Here is a 12,222-nt window from a genome sequence, read left to right on the forward strand (position 1 = left end):
TAAGTTAGTAACATGGTTGTTAACTGAATCTGATTTCTCCATTGTCGGGAGGTGGCAAAAGGGAATGATGATGATGATAGTAGTAGTAGTAAAGTTGGAAGGGACCTTGGAGGTCATCTAGTCTAACCCCTGCTCAGGCAGGAAACCCTATACCATTTCAGACAAATGGCTATCCAGTGACACACACACACCCCGGGGGACCCTGCGACTGTCATAAATACGAGTCACTTGCCCAGCATCTGAATTTTGATCACGTGTTCATAGGGATGCTGCAAAGGTCATCACTCTGAAAAATGGTCCGAGGTCGCTTTTTTTCCGATGCCGTTGTCGTCTTGAACGGTCACTAAACTGTCGTAAGTCGAGGACCTGCTGCAAAAAAGACATTTCAGACCCAGTGCAAGTCAGTAACCGGTAGTGTGAAAGGCGGCAAATGCAAAAGAGGCTCATACAATTTGGAGTTTCCAAAGCACCAGAAAGCTTAAAGCATTCGATTTGCTGACTGTTGCTTCTTGTTCTCGAGGTCTCCTGGTGGTCTCTGATCCCAGGGCTAAATAGGGCTTGCCAACCAGTGAGCCAGCGTTCAGGCAGGGGACTGTTACAAAATGGCTTGCGACTCGGAGAGGGCACAGAGACCCCTTTGGATTGGACGGCTGCAAGCAGAGAGCTGGGACCATTTTATTGGGGTGCCTACAGCAAGCAAAGGGGCTGGACTAGATGACCTAAGGAGCCCCTCTGAACCCCAGGTTTTCTGGGTGATTCTGATCACCCCCTTCCCATAAATGTGGGGATTTGCCTCCCTTTAAAAGTTATCTGGATTTTTGGGGGGAGGGGGGACCCCTTTTAAGAGAGGTGGACTTCAACTCCCAGAATCCTCTGCCGGCTGGGGAATTCTGGGAATTGAAGCCCAAGTCTTCAATTAAAAGGGTCAAGGTTGTGGGGGGGGGGGGGGGAAATTGCTTTAGTGTTAAGTGGCCAAAGCCACTTAACTTCAAACTTGGGCCTTTTTGTGGACTTCAACTCCCAGACTTCCTCAGCCAGCGTGCCTGGCTGAGGAATTCTGGGAGTTGCAGTCCACAAGTCATCCAAGGGCCAAGTTTGATTTATCCGACTTAACCCCTCCCAACACAAAAAGTCAGGGACACACACACACACAAACACAGAGCTCAAGAAGGCATCCAGACCACCCCCTACCCCTCATTTCCAGCTTTGATGGGAAGGGGCTCTAGCTTGTCTGCTCCGAAGGGCCCCCCCCTCACCTTGGCCCCCGCTAAGCTGGACTCTGGGCGCTCTCTCCCCTCGTCCTACCTCGCAAGGGCGTTGTTGGGGCAGGAAATAAGCAGGGTTGGAGTAGGAGGGGCAAACGGGACGGGGAGGAGCTTCTTCCCGGCCTGGGGATCTGGGGCGCCCCCTAGCGGAGGAGGGGGAGACTCATCAGGCGGGGGAGGGAGCCCCCCCCCACTTTCTCCCCCTTCCCTGCTGGAGAAGGCGGGAGGAGAGGCCGGAGGGGAAGCCCCGCCCATCCCCGCTTGGCATTTGCATGCGGGCCACGCCCCTCCCGCCCGGTTCTCCTGGCGGGGGCGGGGCTGGGCGTGGCCGCGGCGACCCGGAAGAGGAAGCGGCGGGGGCCAAAGAGTCTGCGCGTCGGACGGGGGGGGTCTCTGCCGTTGCCGCCGCCCCCTCCCCTCCCCTCCCCTCCGCCCGCCTTCCGGGGCTGTCCGGGCGCCGCGAGGATTGCGACCGCCGCCATGCCGGCCCTGCTGGAGCGCCCGAAGCTGAGCTCGGCCATGGCCCGCGCCCTGCACCGGCACGTCATGGTGGAGCGCGAGAGGAAGCGGCAGGGTGAGAGCCCCCCCAGCCCCCCCCGCTTGAGACCACTTGACCCTTAGACCCTCCCCCCGTTTGGGATCCCCCCCCGCTTTCAGACCCCCCACTTGACCCTTACAGACCCCCCCGTTTCGGATCCCCCCCTTTCACACACCCCATGACCCTTACAGACCCCCACACACTTTCAGCCCCCCCCACTTGACCCTTACAGGCTCCCCATTTCCGGATCCCCCCACTTTCACCCCTCCCCACTTGACACCCCCACACCCGTCCGGCCCCCCCCGCCACTTCCAGAACCCCCAAGTAGTAGATCCTTCTTACATTGAGATCACCCCCAGCTATAGACCCCCCCCCCATTTGAGACACACACACAACCTGTTTCCGTGGGGGGGGGTCCCCGCACACCCTTACAGACCCCCCCACTTACAGCTCCCCTATTTCTAGACTCCCATTTGAGACCCCCCCACTTCAGACGTGCAGACACGCACATATACAGCCTATTTCCACATTCCCCCTTCGTTCTAGCCCCCCCTTCCAGATCCCTCCACTACAACCCCTACTTGCAGACCCCCCCCCCATACTTCCTGAGCCCCCAGGCCCTCCATGCTTCCAGACCCCCCCATACTTCAGGCACTTATAGAAATCCCCCCCCACACACACATTTACAGATCCTACCCACTTCAGATGCTCCCCCTTTCAGAGCCCCTCCCATTTTTCCCCCGCTTCCAGACACCCCTATTTCCAGGTTCCCCTCAGTTCTGGACATCCCCCCTCTCCCGTGAATGGGAAGGGTCCCTGGGCCTCACCGCCGCCCCTCAGCCAGGGGCTTCCCCGGGGTCCACCTCCCAGCCCCGAACTGGGCCAGGGTCTGCCTTCTGGATGGCAAGCTTGGCTGGAAGACCCTCGTCAGGAGGGTCTCCGCCTGTAACTTTGGGGCAGGATGGTGCCCACGGCCGGGCCATTGTGGCCCCTTTAAGCCCTGTGAACTTCAACTCCCAGAATTCCTCAGCCATTTCTTTTCTTTTTTAATCAAGATATATTACGCCAACCTCGTTCCCACCTTCTATTAAGTAAGTTACCCGATCAAAGAATTAAGTAGCCCAGTCACCTTTGTTCTTGTCCTTTACACACTGAATTCTGCTAAAACCTTGCCAGCTGGGGAATTCTGGGAGTTGAAGTAAGTCCACAAGTCTTAAAACCTGCCACGGTTGAGGACCCCCTGGTCTGTGGGACCCTCAAAGCGAAGTTCCCTTGTGGATATAATGGAGGGGTCACCTGGTGGTCTTCCCCCAGTCCTTTGGCAGCTGGCGGGGCACAGTTGGCCGTGCCGGGGGTGGTGGTGGTGGTGTTCATGCCCAATGATTGGCCCTATTGGATCCCAGTCTGCCAGGCTGGGGGATTCTGGGAGTTAAAGTCCGCAGGTCTCGGTCAAAGTTGGACACTTCTGCTTCTCCTCCGCGGAGCTCCTGAAAGGGGAAGGGGAGGGTGGGGGAGGCGGAGAACCGGCCCCTGGGCCTGTCCAGGTGGGTCAGCCCTTGCCCCTTTGCCAGGGGAGGGGGGGTGGGCGCTTGACCCCCCCCTTTGGTAGCAGCCCCTTCCCTCCGCCCCACAGAAGAAGAAGAGGTGGACAAGATGATGGAGCAGAAGATGAAGGAGGAACAAGAACGGAGGAGGAAGAAAGAGATGGAGGAGCGCATGTCCCTGGAGGAAACCAAGGAGCAGGTGGGTTCCCAGGGGTGGGAGGAACCTCAAAACGACACACCCCCCCTTCCCGGCCTGGGAGGCCCCCTTGAACACCCCCTCCCTGCTCTCTCTCCCCCCCCCCCCCGCACCTCTCCTCCAGATCCAGAAGCTTCAGGAGAAACTTCTAGCCTTGCAGGAGGAGAAGCATCAACTCTTTCTCCAGCTCAAGAAAGTCCTGCACGAAGAGGAGAAACGCCGTCGCAAGGAGCAAAGGTGGGCAGGGGGCTCCCCCCTCCCTCCCCCCACCCGCCTTCCTGTCTCCAGCAGACCCCAGGCGATCTGGAGGACTAGCCCGGCCGCCTCCAGGCCATGGATGGAGGTGGGGAGAGAGACCCCTCGGCTCCGGGAAGACCCTCCGTGTCTCTGCGCTGGGCTGGTTTTCCTTGCAGGCGTCTCGTGACCCGACCGAGGGACGGCATCAGGGCTAGAAGGGAGCGGCGGGGAGGGGAGGGGGAGGAGGAGGATGGGGGGAAGGAGAAGGAGATGGAGAAAAGGAAAGAAAGAGAAAAAGAGAGGATGGAGAAAAGAAAAGATAGAAAGAAGGAGAAGAGGATGGAGAAAAAAGGTAGAAAGAAGGAGAAGAGGATGGAGAAAAAAGGTAGAAAGAAGGAGAAGAGGATGGAGAAAAAAGGTAGAAAGAAGGAGAAGATGGAGAAAAAAGGTAGAAAGAAGGAGAAGATGGAGAAAAAAGGTAGAAAGAAGGAGAAGAGGATGGAGAAAAAAGGTAGAAGGAGAAGAGGATGGAGAAAAAAGGTAGAAGGAGAAGAGGATGGAGAAAAAAGGTAGAAAGAAGGAGAAGAGGATGGAGAAAAAAGGTAGAAGGAGAAGAGGATGGAGAAAAAAGGTAGAAGGAGAAGAGGATGGAGAAAAAAGGTAGAAAGAAGGAGAAGAGGATGGAGAAAAAAGGTAGAAGGAGAAGAGGATGGAGAAAAAAGGTAGAAAGAAGGAGAAGAGGATGGAGAAAAAAGGTAGAAGGAGAAGAGGATGGAGAAAAAAGGTAGAAAGAAGGAGAAGAGGATGGAGAAAAAAGGTAGAGAGGAGGAGGAGATGGGGAAAAGAAAAGAGGATGGGGAAAAGAAGGTAGAAGGAGAGGAGGAGGATGGAGAAGAGATGAAGAAAAAAAGGATGGAGAAAAAAGGTAGAAAGAGGAGGAGGGGGAGGACGGGGGGGGCGGAGTCCCTGGTGCTCTCTGAGCTGGGGGGGGGGCTTTCCGTGCAGACGTCTCACCACCCGACTAGGGACCCCCCCCTCAGTGCTGGGGAGGGGGCTGAGGCTGGAGGGGTCAGGGACTCCTGGTGTCTTCTCAATCTGCGGAGTGGCTCGCTGTCGGCCCCTGAGCGGGGAGCTCCATGCCACCCGGGGGGGGGCACTGACGGCTTTCCCTCGCTCTTTCCCACCCACCCCGCAGCGACATGACCACCTTAGCGGCGGCCGCCTACCAGCAGGGGATGGCTGTGCACGCTGGGACCCACATCCTCAACATGCAAGGTGGGTCAGGCGTCCGTCAGAAGGGGGGGGGAGGCGGCTGAGATCCAGGCAGGGAGGGGGCCCAGGGCATCGGTGGGGTCTGCAGCCCCGGAGAAGCAGGTGCACTGAGGGGGGGGGCGCTGGAGAAGCAGCCGGAGGGAGTTGGCGTTTCCCTTCCTCTCCCCCAAAAACCATCTTTACAACGGAGTCCAAAATCTCCGTCGCTAAGCGAGAGACGGCTGTTAAGTGAGTTTTTGCCCCGTTTTTACTACCTTCCTCGCCACCGCCGTTAAGCGGATCGCTGCAGTTTGTGACGTCAGTCACCCGGTCGTTAAACGAATTGGGCTTCCCCCCCCCCATTGACTTTGCTTGCCCGGAGGTCACAAAAGGGGATCACTTCACACACACACACACACACACACGACGCGACCGTCGTAAGCGTGAGTCACTCGCCAAGTGTCTGAATTTTTGATCGTGGGGGGACGTTGCAACGGTCGTTAAGGGTGAAACGGATGGGATGTCCCTTTTTTTTCCCCGCCGTCCTGACTATGCTAAACGAACAGTTGGCAAGAGCCACCCGAACAACTAGTCCTCGACTTAACGGCCACAATTGAGCCACCCAAAACTTCTGTCATTAAGTGAGACATGAATTTGGCCCCATTTTTTGATGACCTTCCTTGCCACAGTCGTTAAGCGAATCTGGTTCTCCCGTCAACTTTGCTGGTCCGAAGGCCACAAAAAGGGGAATCACCTCTCTCTCTCTCACACACACACACACACACACACACACACACGACGCTGCATCCGTCACAAACATGAGTCAGTTGCAAAGCCTCTGAATTTCGATCACATGACTCGGGGGGATGCAGCGACGGTCGTTAAGTGTGAAAAACGGTCCTAAGTTGCTTTTTCCGCTGCCGCTGTAACGTGGGACTGCCTGTATTTTGTGTGTGTGTGTGTGTGTGCGTTTTATTGATTTTTAACATGCACCTTAATATTTGGCAAACCTCGTGTTGTCTGGGTCAGGGTTTAAAAAACAATCATTATTTTCTATAATTCTATTTATCCCTATAATAGCTTTGCTTGATTTCTTCTCCTTCCCATAATATTCTTTCTTGCCAACCTTAAATTAATACGGTTCTTCTTTAAATAAATTGACGACTAAATACAAACATCTTTCTCGCGTTCCTGCACATAATAACCGCATCAATACACAGCTTCTTTTCGTTGATCGTCTCGATGGCCTCATCATGTTTACATTCTTATTTAAAATTTGGTTTTCCCCACAATATTCAACACATCCGCACCGGTTGAAGACTTTTTTTTTTCTCATTCCAGCCATCGAGTTTTGACACTTCTCGTATCTTTTTTTTTAAAAAAAAACGGAGAAAAACATTTTTTTTCTATAAACCGTCCCAACATGTTTATATTCTTCGTGTCAAAAAAAACCCCCCAAAGATGAAAGAGAAAAAAGGAAGAAAGAAAACATGCTATATTATTATTTTAGGGACTCGTGGCGAACGTATTTTTGAGCATAAGGATAGAGCCCAGCAAATAAATTGAATGCTAATAAATAAATAAATTTAATAAATTGCCTTCTCCGTAGGGAGCCCAGGTGGACACAACCGGGCAGCCACCCTCATCCCAGCTGACCGGGCCAAGCAGATGTTCGGACCGCCGGTTATCACGGTAAAGACCCCCCAACGGGTGAACAAACGGGGGGGGGGAGCCTGTTTTATTCAAAATCTGGGGGTGGGCCAGCCTTGTCTTACCTGGGGGAGGGGCTAGGTGTGTGTGTGTCAGAACCTCCCATTTGAATTCAGAATATCAGAGCTGGAAGGGACCTTTTGGGTCATCTAGTCCAACCCTCTGCTCAAGTGTACCATTTCTGACAAGTGGCTGTCCAGTCTTCAGAATAGAATAGAATAGAATAGAATAGAATAGAATAGAATAGAATAGAATAATAAAATACAGAACAGAATAGAATAGAATAAGAATAGAAATAGAATAGAATATAGAATAGGAATAACAGAATAGAATAGAATATAGAATAGAATAAAAATAGAATAGAATATAGAATAGAATAGGTTCACATGGTGTAGTAAGATGGAGGGTCTGTTGTCACGGTGTGTTGGGGTGGGAGCACAAAGGGAGGCTCAGCTAATCTCAATGTACACATAGTTGTACTTTGACAATAGTTTCATTTCATTTCATATAGAATAGAATAGAATAGCACAATCCCTGCGCATGGCAACCGTCGTAAGTGTGAGTCAGTTGCCAAATGTCCGAATTTTGATCACGTGACCCCAGCACGGCTGCAACGGTCGTTAAGGATGAAAAATGGCCTGAGGTCTCTTTTTTTCAGCGCCGTTGTAACTTCGAACAGTGGCTAAATGAGCTGTTGTAAGTCGAGGACTATCTGTACAACTCTTGAGCGAGGAAAATTCCGTCTTTCAGGACTGGAGCCTCCAGCAAGAGAGACCCGAGGCTGCTTCTGATCCCCACTTTCGGGGGGGGCGGGGTGTGTGTGTGTCTCCCCAACAGACGCGGCACTTTGCTACCCAGCCAGCTTTCCCGGCCGGCACCCCAGAACACGGGCAGTACCAGGGCAGCCAGACCGGGCACAGCCCCTATGCCGTGGGGCAAGGCCAGCACACGGTGCCTGTCAGCTACGCCAGCAGTCAGTCCATCCGAGGTGAGGAGGGGGAGGGCCTCCCGAGACACCTGCGGGGCAGAACAAGCCGGGATTAAGCCAACATCCCCGTCTCCTCCTCTTCCTTCCCCCCCCCCTTCCAGGACCCTCGGCTTTCTCCACGATGCAGTATTTGCCCCAGCAACAAGCTGGTTACGCCATCCATGGTCACTTCCCCGCTGCCCAGGCCGGTAAGATCCGGGATCAAGGATTCGGGGAGGGTCCGTGAGGTCATCCATCCTATCCCCCTACTCGGAGCAGGCGGCCAGCCCAAGAATCTTTGTGCCCTTTGCACCTTTGAAACACGTCGCTTTTTGGAGGGTGATTGTGCCTTTTTTTTTGCCCCTGCTTAAGGTTTCATCCCGCCCAGCACCACCATCCCTCTCCAGAAGCAGCTGGAACACGCAAACCAGCAGTCCGGATTTTCCGATTCGGTGAGTTCAGATCCTGAGCATTTTCCAGCTTGGCAGGATCCGGTGCAGGCATTTTTCAGAGGAGCGGGCTACTCAAGCTGGCAGGTTGGTCTAGTGCAGGGGTCGGCAACCTCGGCTCTTTTATGACTCATGGACTTCAACTCCCAGAATTCCTGAGTCAGCTATGCTGACTCAGGAATTCTGGGAGTTGAAGTCCATGAGTCATAAAAGAGCCGAGGTTGCCGACCCCTGGTCTAGTGGTTGAGAGACCAGGCTAGAAACCAGGAGACGCCGAGTTCTAGTCCCACCTTAAGCGTAAATGCCGACTGGGTGACTGGGGAAATCACCAGGCGATGGGGAGTTCTAGTCCCGTTTTAGCCATGAATTTGAGCCAATCATCAGTAGGCTGTGATTTCTAGTCTGACCTCAGGCACAAAAGCCAGCTTGGTGAATTTCGGTCGATCACCAGGAGCCGTGAGTTCTAGTCCTGCCTTAGGCACGAAAGCCAGCTGGGTGACTTTGGGCCAATCACCAGGAGACGGTGAGTTCTAGTCCCGCTTTAAGCAAGAAAGCCAGCTGAGTGACTTTGGGCCAATCACCAGGAGCCGTGAGTTCTAGTCCCGCCCTAGCCACGAAAGCCCGCTGGGTGACTTTGGGCCAATCACCAGGAGCCATGAGTTCTAGTCCTGCCTTAGGCACGAATGCCAGCTGGGTGACTTTGGGCCAATCACCAGGAGACAGGGAGTTCTAGTCCCGCCTTAGGCACGAAAGCCGGCTGGGTGACTTTGGGCCAATCACCAGGAGCCGTGAGTTCTAGTCCTGCCTTAGGCACGAATGCCAGCTGAGTGACTTTGGGCCAATCACCAGGAGACAGGGAGTTCTAGTCCTGCCTTAGGCATGAAAGCCGGCTGGGTGACTTTGGGCCAATCACCAGGAGCCGTAAGTTCTAGTCCTGCCTTAGGCACGAATGCCAGCTGGGTGACTTTGGGCCCATCACCTCCATGTTTCCCTGTCAGATGTGGCAGGTAGAAAGGCGTCTATAGAACAAAAATATTTTGGGGCAGCCTGGAGGTATCTAGACGGGTTGAGTGCGCCCCCCCTCCCTGCCCTCCAGCGGGGGGGGGGTCCATTTCCGAGAAGCCGGGGCCTGATCCTTTGCACTCCCCCCCCTCCCTTTTGTCTTCCAGTCGACCCTCCGGCCGATGCACCCGCAGGCCCTCCACCCGAACCAGGGTCTCCTCCAAGCCCCCCAGCTCCCGGTTCAAATGCAGACCACCGCCAAGGTAAGGCCGGGATTGTGTGTTTGTGTGGCTGTCTGTGGCTGTGTGGGTGCCATGATTGCAGTTCAATTTTGCTGCTCTCCTCGGGCAGGTCAAGTCGCCGATTCCGGCCCTTTTCCTTTCTCCATCCTGCTCGGAGCTGCTGGCCGAGGGCTGAATTTATTCTTTTTTTAGTTATTGATTATCTTTAAGTTATTTACTACATCGGCCTGCCCTCCTCCCTCCCTCCCTCCCTCCCTGGGCTTCAAGGCAAGATAACCCAGGCAAGCCAAGATGTAGAAACAAGGATAAAAGATTTTTTTAAAAATGGACAAGAGCGGAAGGGAAATTGTTCAATCGGCTTTTTTTTTTTCATTTTCTTTTTCTTTCTGCTTTTTTCCCCCACTCGTCCTGCAGCCCACTTTGGCCTACACTCACCCGGCCCGGCCTGCCTCTCCGGGCAGCTTCCCACAGCAGCCCCACACGGTAGGTTTTCCTTTCGACAGGCAGGAGGGGCGAGGGAGTTAAAGCAGAGGCCGCTGGGGGACTAGAACTCCCGTCGCCTGGCGACTTATCGCTCGGTTGCTTTCATGCCTAAGGCAGAATTGGAACCCGCCGCCTCCCAGTGATTGGCTTAAAGCCACCCAGGCCGCTTTCGTGCCTAAAACGGGACTAGAACTCGCCTTCTCCTGGCGATGGGGCCAAAGTCACCTAGTTGGCTTTCATGCCTAAAGTGGGACTAGAACTCACTGTCGCCTGGTGATTGCTCCAAAGTCACCTAGCTGGCTTTCATGCCTAAGGCGGGACTAGAACTCACCGTCTCCCAGTGATTGGGCCAAACTCAGCCAACTGACTTTCATGCCTAAATGAGGACTAGAACTCACAACCTCCTGCTGACTTCTAAAGTCACCCAGCTGGCTTTCATAAGGCGGAACTAGAACTCACCATCTCCTGGTGATTGGCCCAAAGTCACCCAGCCGGCTTTCATGGCTAAGGCAGGACTAGAACTCAGCGTCTCCCCGTGATTGGGCCAAAGTGACCCAACTGGCTTTCGTGCCTAAATGAGGACTAGAACTCACCATGTCCTGGTGATTGGCCCAGCTGGCTTTCACGCCTAAGGCGTGACTAGAACTCAGCGTCGCCTAGTTTCCGGATCACCCCTTAACAGTTACATCCAACCTGATCGTGTCCAGTAGCAACTTTTGTGTTTTAAAACCTCATTTTCTCTCAACGGCTCCTCTCTTTCAGTCTGGCTTCCAAGCTTCTGCCCAGGCCACAACTCGGCACCCTTTTATACAGCACCCGCAAGGTCAGCGTTTCTACCACAAGTGAGCCCCCCGGCAGACAGACACACACAGACACACACACACACCGGCTGCTTCAGAGTCCTTCCCCGCCTGCGTGCCCGGCCTGAATTCGAAAAGCCTCTCTCGGACGAGTGTGTCCCTTCCTGCCTTCCTCTCCACAACTGTCATGAATTTTGCCAAATTGCAACCGTGGCATTCTCCAAATACATCCGTGTGGCTTTCATTTCACGGAGGGCGAGCGTGGTGTGGTTTGTTCCGGCCTCCCGTCTCGCCCCGTCGAGCGTTGGGGTGGGGAAGGGCGTGAGTGCAAATCACGCTGCAGCGAAGAAAGGGGAAACCAGGTGTCTTTGCACACAATGCAAAGGTCTTCAAACTTGGCCCTTTTATGGCTTGTGGACTTCAGGCTGGCTGAGAAATTCTGGGACTTGCAAGTCATAAAGGGGTCATACTTCCCTCACGCTGGCTGAGGAATTCTGGGAGTTGAAGCCCACAAGTCGTAAAAGGGTCATAGTTCCCTCACGCTGGCTGAGGAATTCTGGGAGTTGAAGTCCACAAGTCATAAAAGGGTCATACTTCCCTCACGCTGGCTGAGGAATTCTGGGAGTTGAAGCCCACAAGTCGTAAAAGGGTCATAGTTCCCTCACGCTGGCTGAGGAATTCTGGGAGTTGAAGCCCACAAGTCATAAAAGGGCCATAGTTCCCTCAGGCTGGCTGAGGAATTCTGGGACTTGAAGTGCACAAGTCACAAAAGGGTCATAGTTCCCTCACACTGGCTGAGGAATTCTGGGAGTTGAAGTGCACAAGTCATCAAAGGGTCATAGTTCCCTCACGCTGGCTGAGGAATTCTGGGAGTTGAAGTCCCCAAGTCATAAAAGGGTCATAGTTCCCTCACGCTGGCTGAGGAATTCTGGGAGTTGAAGCCCACAAGTCGTAAAAGGGTCATAGTTCCCTCACGCTGGCTGAGGAATTCTGGGAGTTGAAGTCCACAAGTCATAAAAGGGCCATAGTTCCCTCAGGCTGGCTGAGGAATTCTGGGACTTGAAGTGCACAAGTCACAAAAGGGTCATAGTTCCCTCACACTGGCTGAGGAATTCTGGGAGTTGAAGTGCACAAGTCATCAAAGGGTCATAGTTCCCTCACGCTGGCTGAGGAATTCTGGGAGTTGAAGCCCACAAGTCGTAAAAGGGTCATAGTTCCCTCACGCTGGCTGAGGAATTCTGGGAGTTGAAGTCCACAAGTCATAAAAGGGCCATAGTTCCCTCAGGCTGGCTGAGGAATTCTGGGACTTGAAGTGCACAAGTCACAAAAGGGTCATAGTTCCCTCACACTGGCTGAGGAATTCTGGGAGTTGAAGTGCACAAGTCATCAAAGGGTCATAGTTCCCTCACGCTGGCTGAGGAATTCTGGGAGTTGAAGTCCCCAAGTCATAAAAGGGCCATAGTTCCCTCAGGCTGGCTGAGGAATTCTGGGACTTGCAAGTCATAAAGGGGTCATAGTTCCCTCACGCCGGCTGAGGA

At 53.8% G+C, this 12,222-nt stretch overlaps 1 protein-coding gene across 2 annotated transcripts; it reads left to right on the plus strand.

The window, feature by feature from the left end:
- The first annotated feature begins 1,601 nt into the window (after window positions 1–1,601).
- LOC308677506 (G protein pathway suppressor 2-like) lies at window positions 1,602–10,933 on the plus strand. Of its 2 annotated transcripts, XM_081343959.1 has the most exons (11): window positions 1,607–1,839; window positions 3,437–3,546; window positions 3,668–3,780; window positions 4,976–5,055; window positions 6,641–6,723; window positions 7,579–7,729; window positions 7,831–7,917; window positions 8,081–8,160; window positions 9,327–9,422; window positions 9,816–9,884; window positions 10,647–10,933. In XM_081343959.1, the coding sequence occupies exons 1-11, from the start codon at window positions 1,746–1,748 to the stop codon at window positions 10,728–10,730; spliced, it is 1,047 nt and encodes a 348-aa protein (XP_081200085.1). In that variant the 5' UTR covers window positions 1,607–1,745; the 3' UTR covers window positions 10,731–10,933. The 2 variants fall into 2 exon arrangements, 1 of the variants encoding a protein (XP_081200085.1); XR_014028509.1 differs by lacking the exon at window positions 10,647–10,933 and having other exon boundaries at window positions 1,602–1,839; window positions 8,081–8,246; window positions 8,390–9,422; window positions 9,816–9,877.
- The last annotated feature ends 1,289 nt before the right edge of the window (window positions 10,934–12,222 follow it).

Source organism: Vipera berus, assembly GCF_964194415.1.
Source record: "Vipera berus genome assembly, chromosome: Z".
NCBI lineage: Eukaryota > Metazoa > Chordata > Lepidosauria > Squamata > Viperidae > Vipera > Vipera berus.

What these genes read in the sequence shown, in the direction of transcription:
- LOC308677506 (XM_081343959.1), top strand. Translation starts at nt 1,746, where the DNA reads ATGCCGGCCCTGCTGGAGCGCCCGAAGCTGAGCTCGGCCATGGCCCGC. An exon ending in GCGCGAGAGGAAGCGGCAGG is followed by an intron (nt 1,840 to 3,436) that starts GTGAGAGCCCCC and finishes TCCGCCCCACAG; the next exon opens with AAGAAGAAGAGGTGGACAAG. An exon ending in CTTCCCCGCTGCCCAGGCCG is followed by an intron (nt 7,918 to 8,080) that starts GTAAGATCCGGG and finishes CCCCTGCTTAAG; the next exon opens with GTTTCATCCCGCCCAGCACC.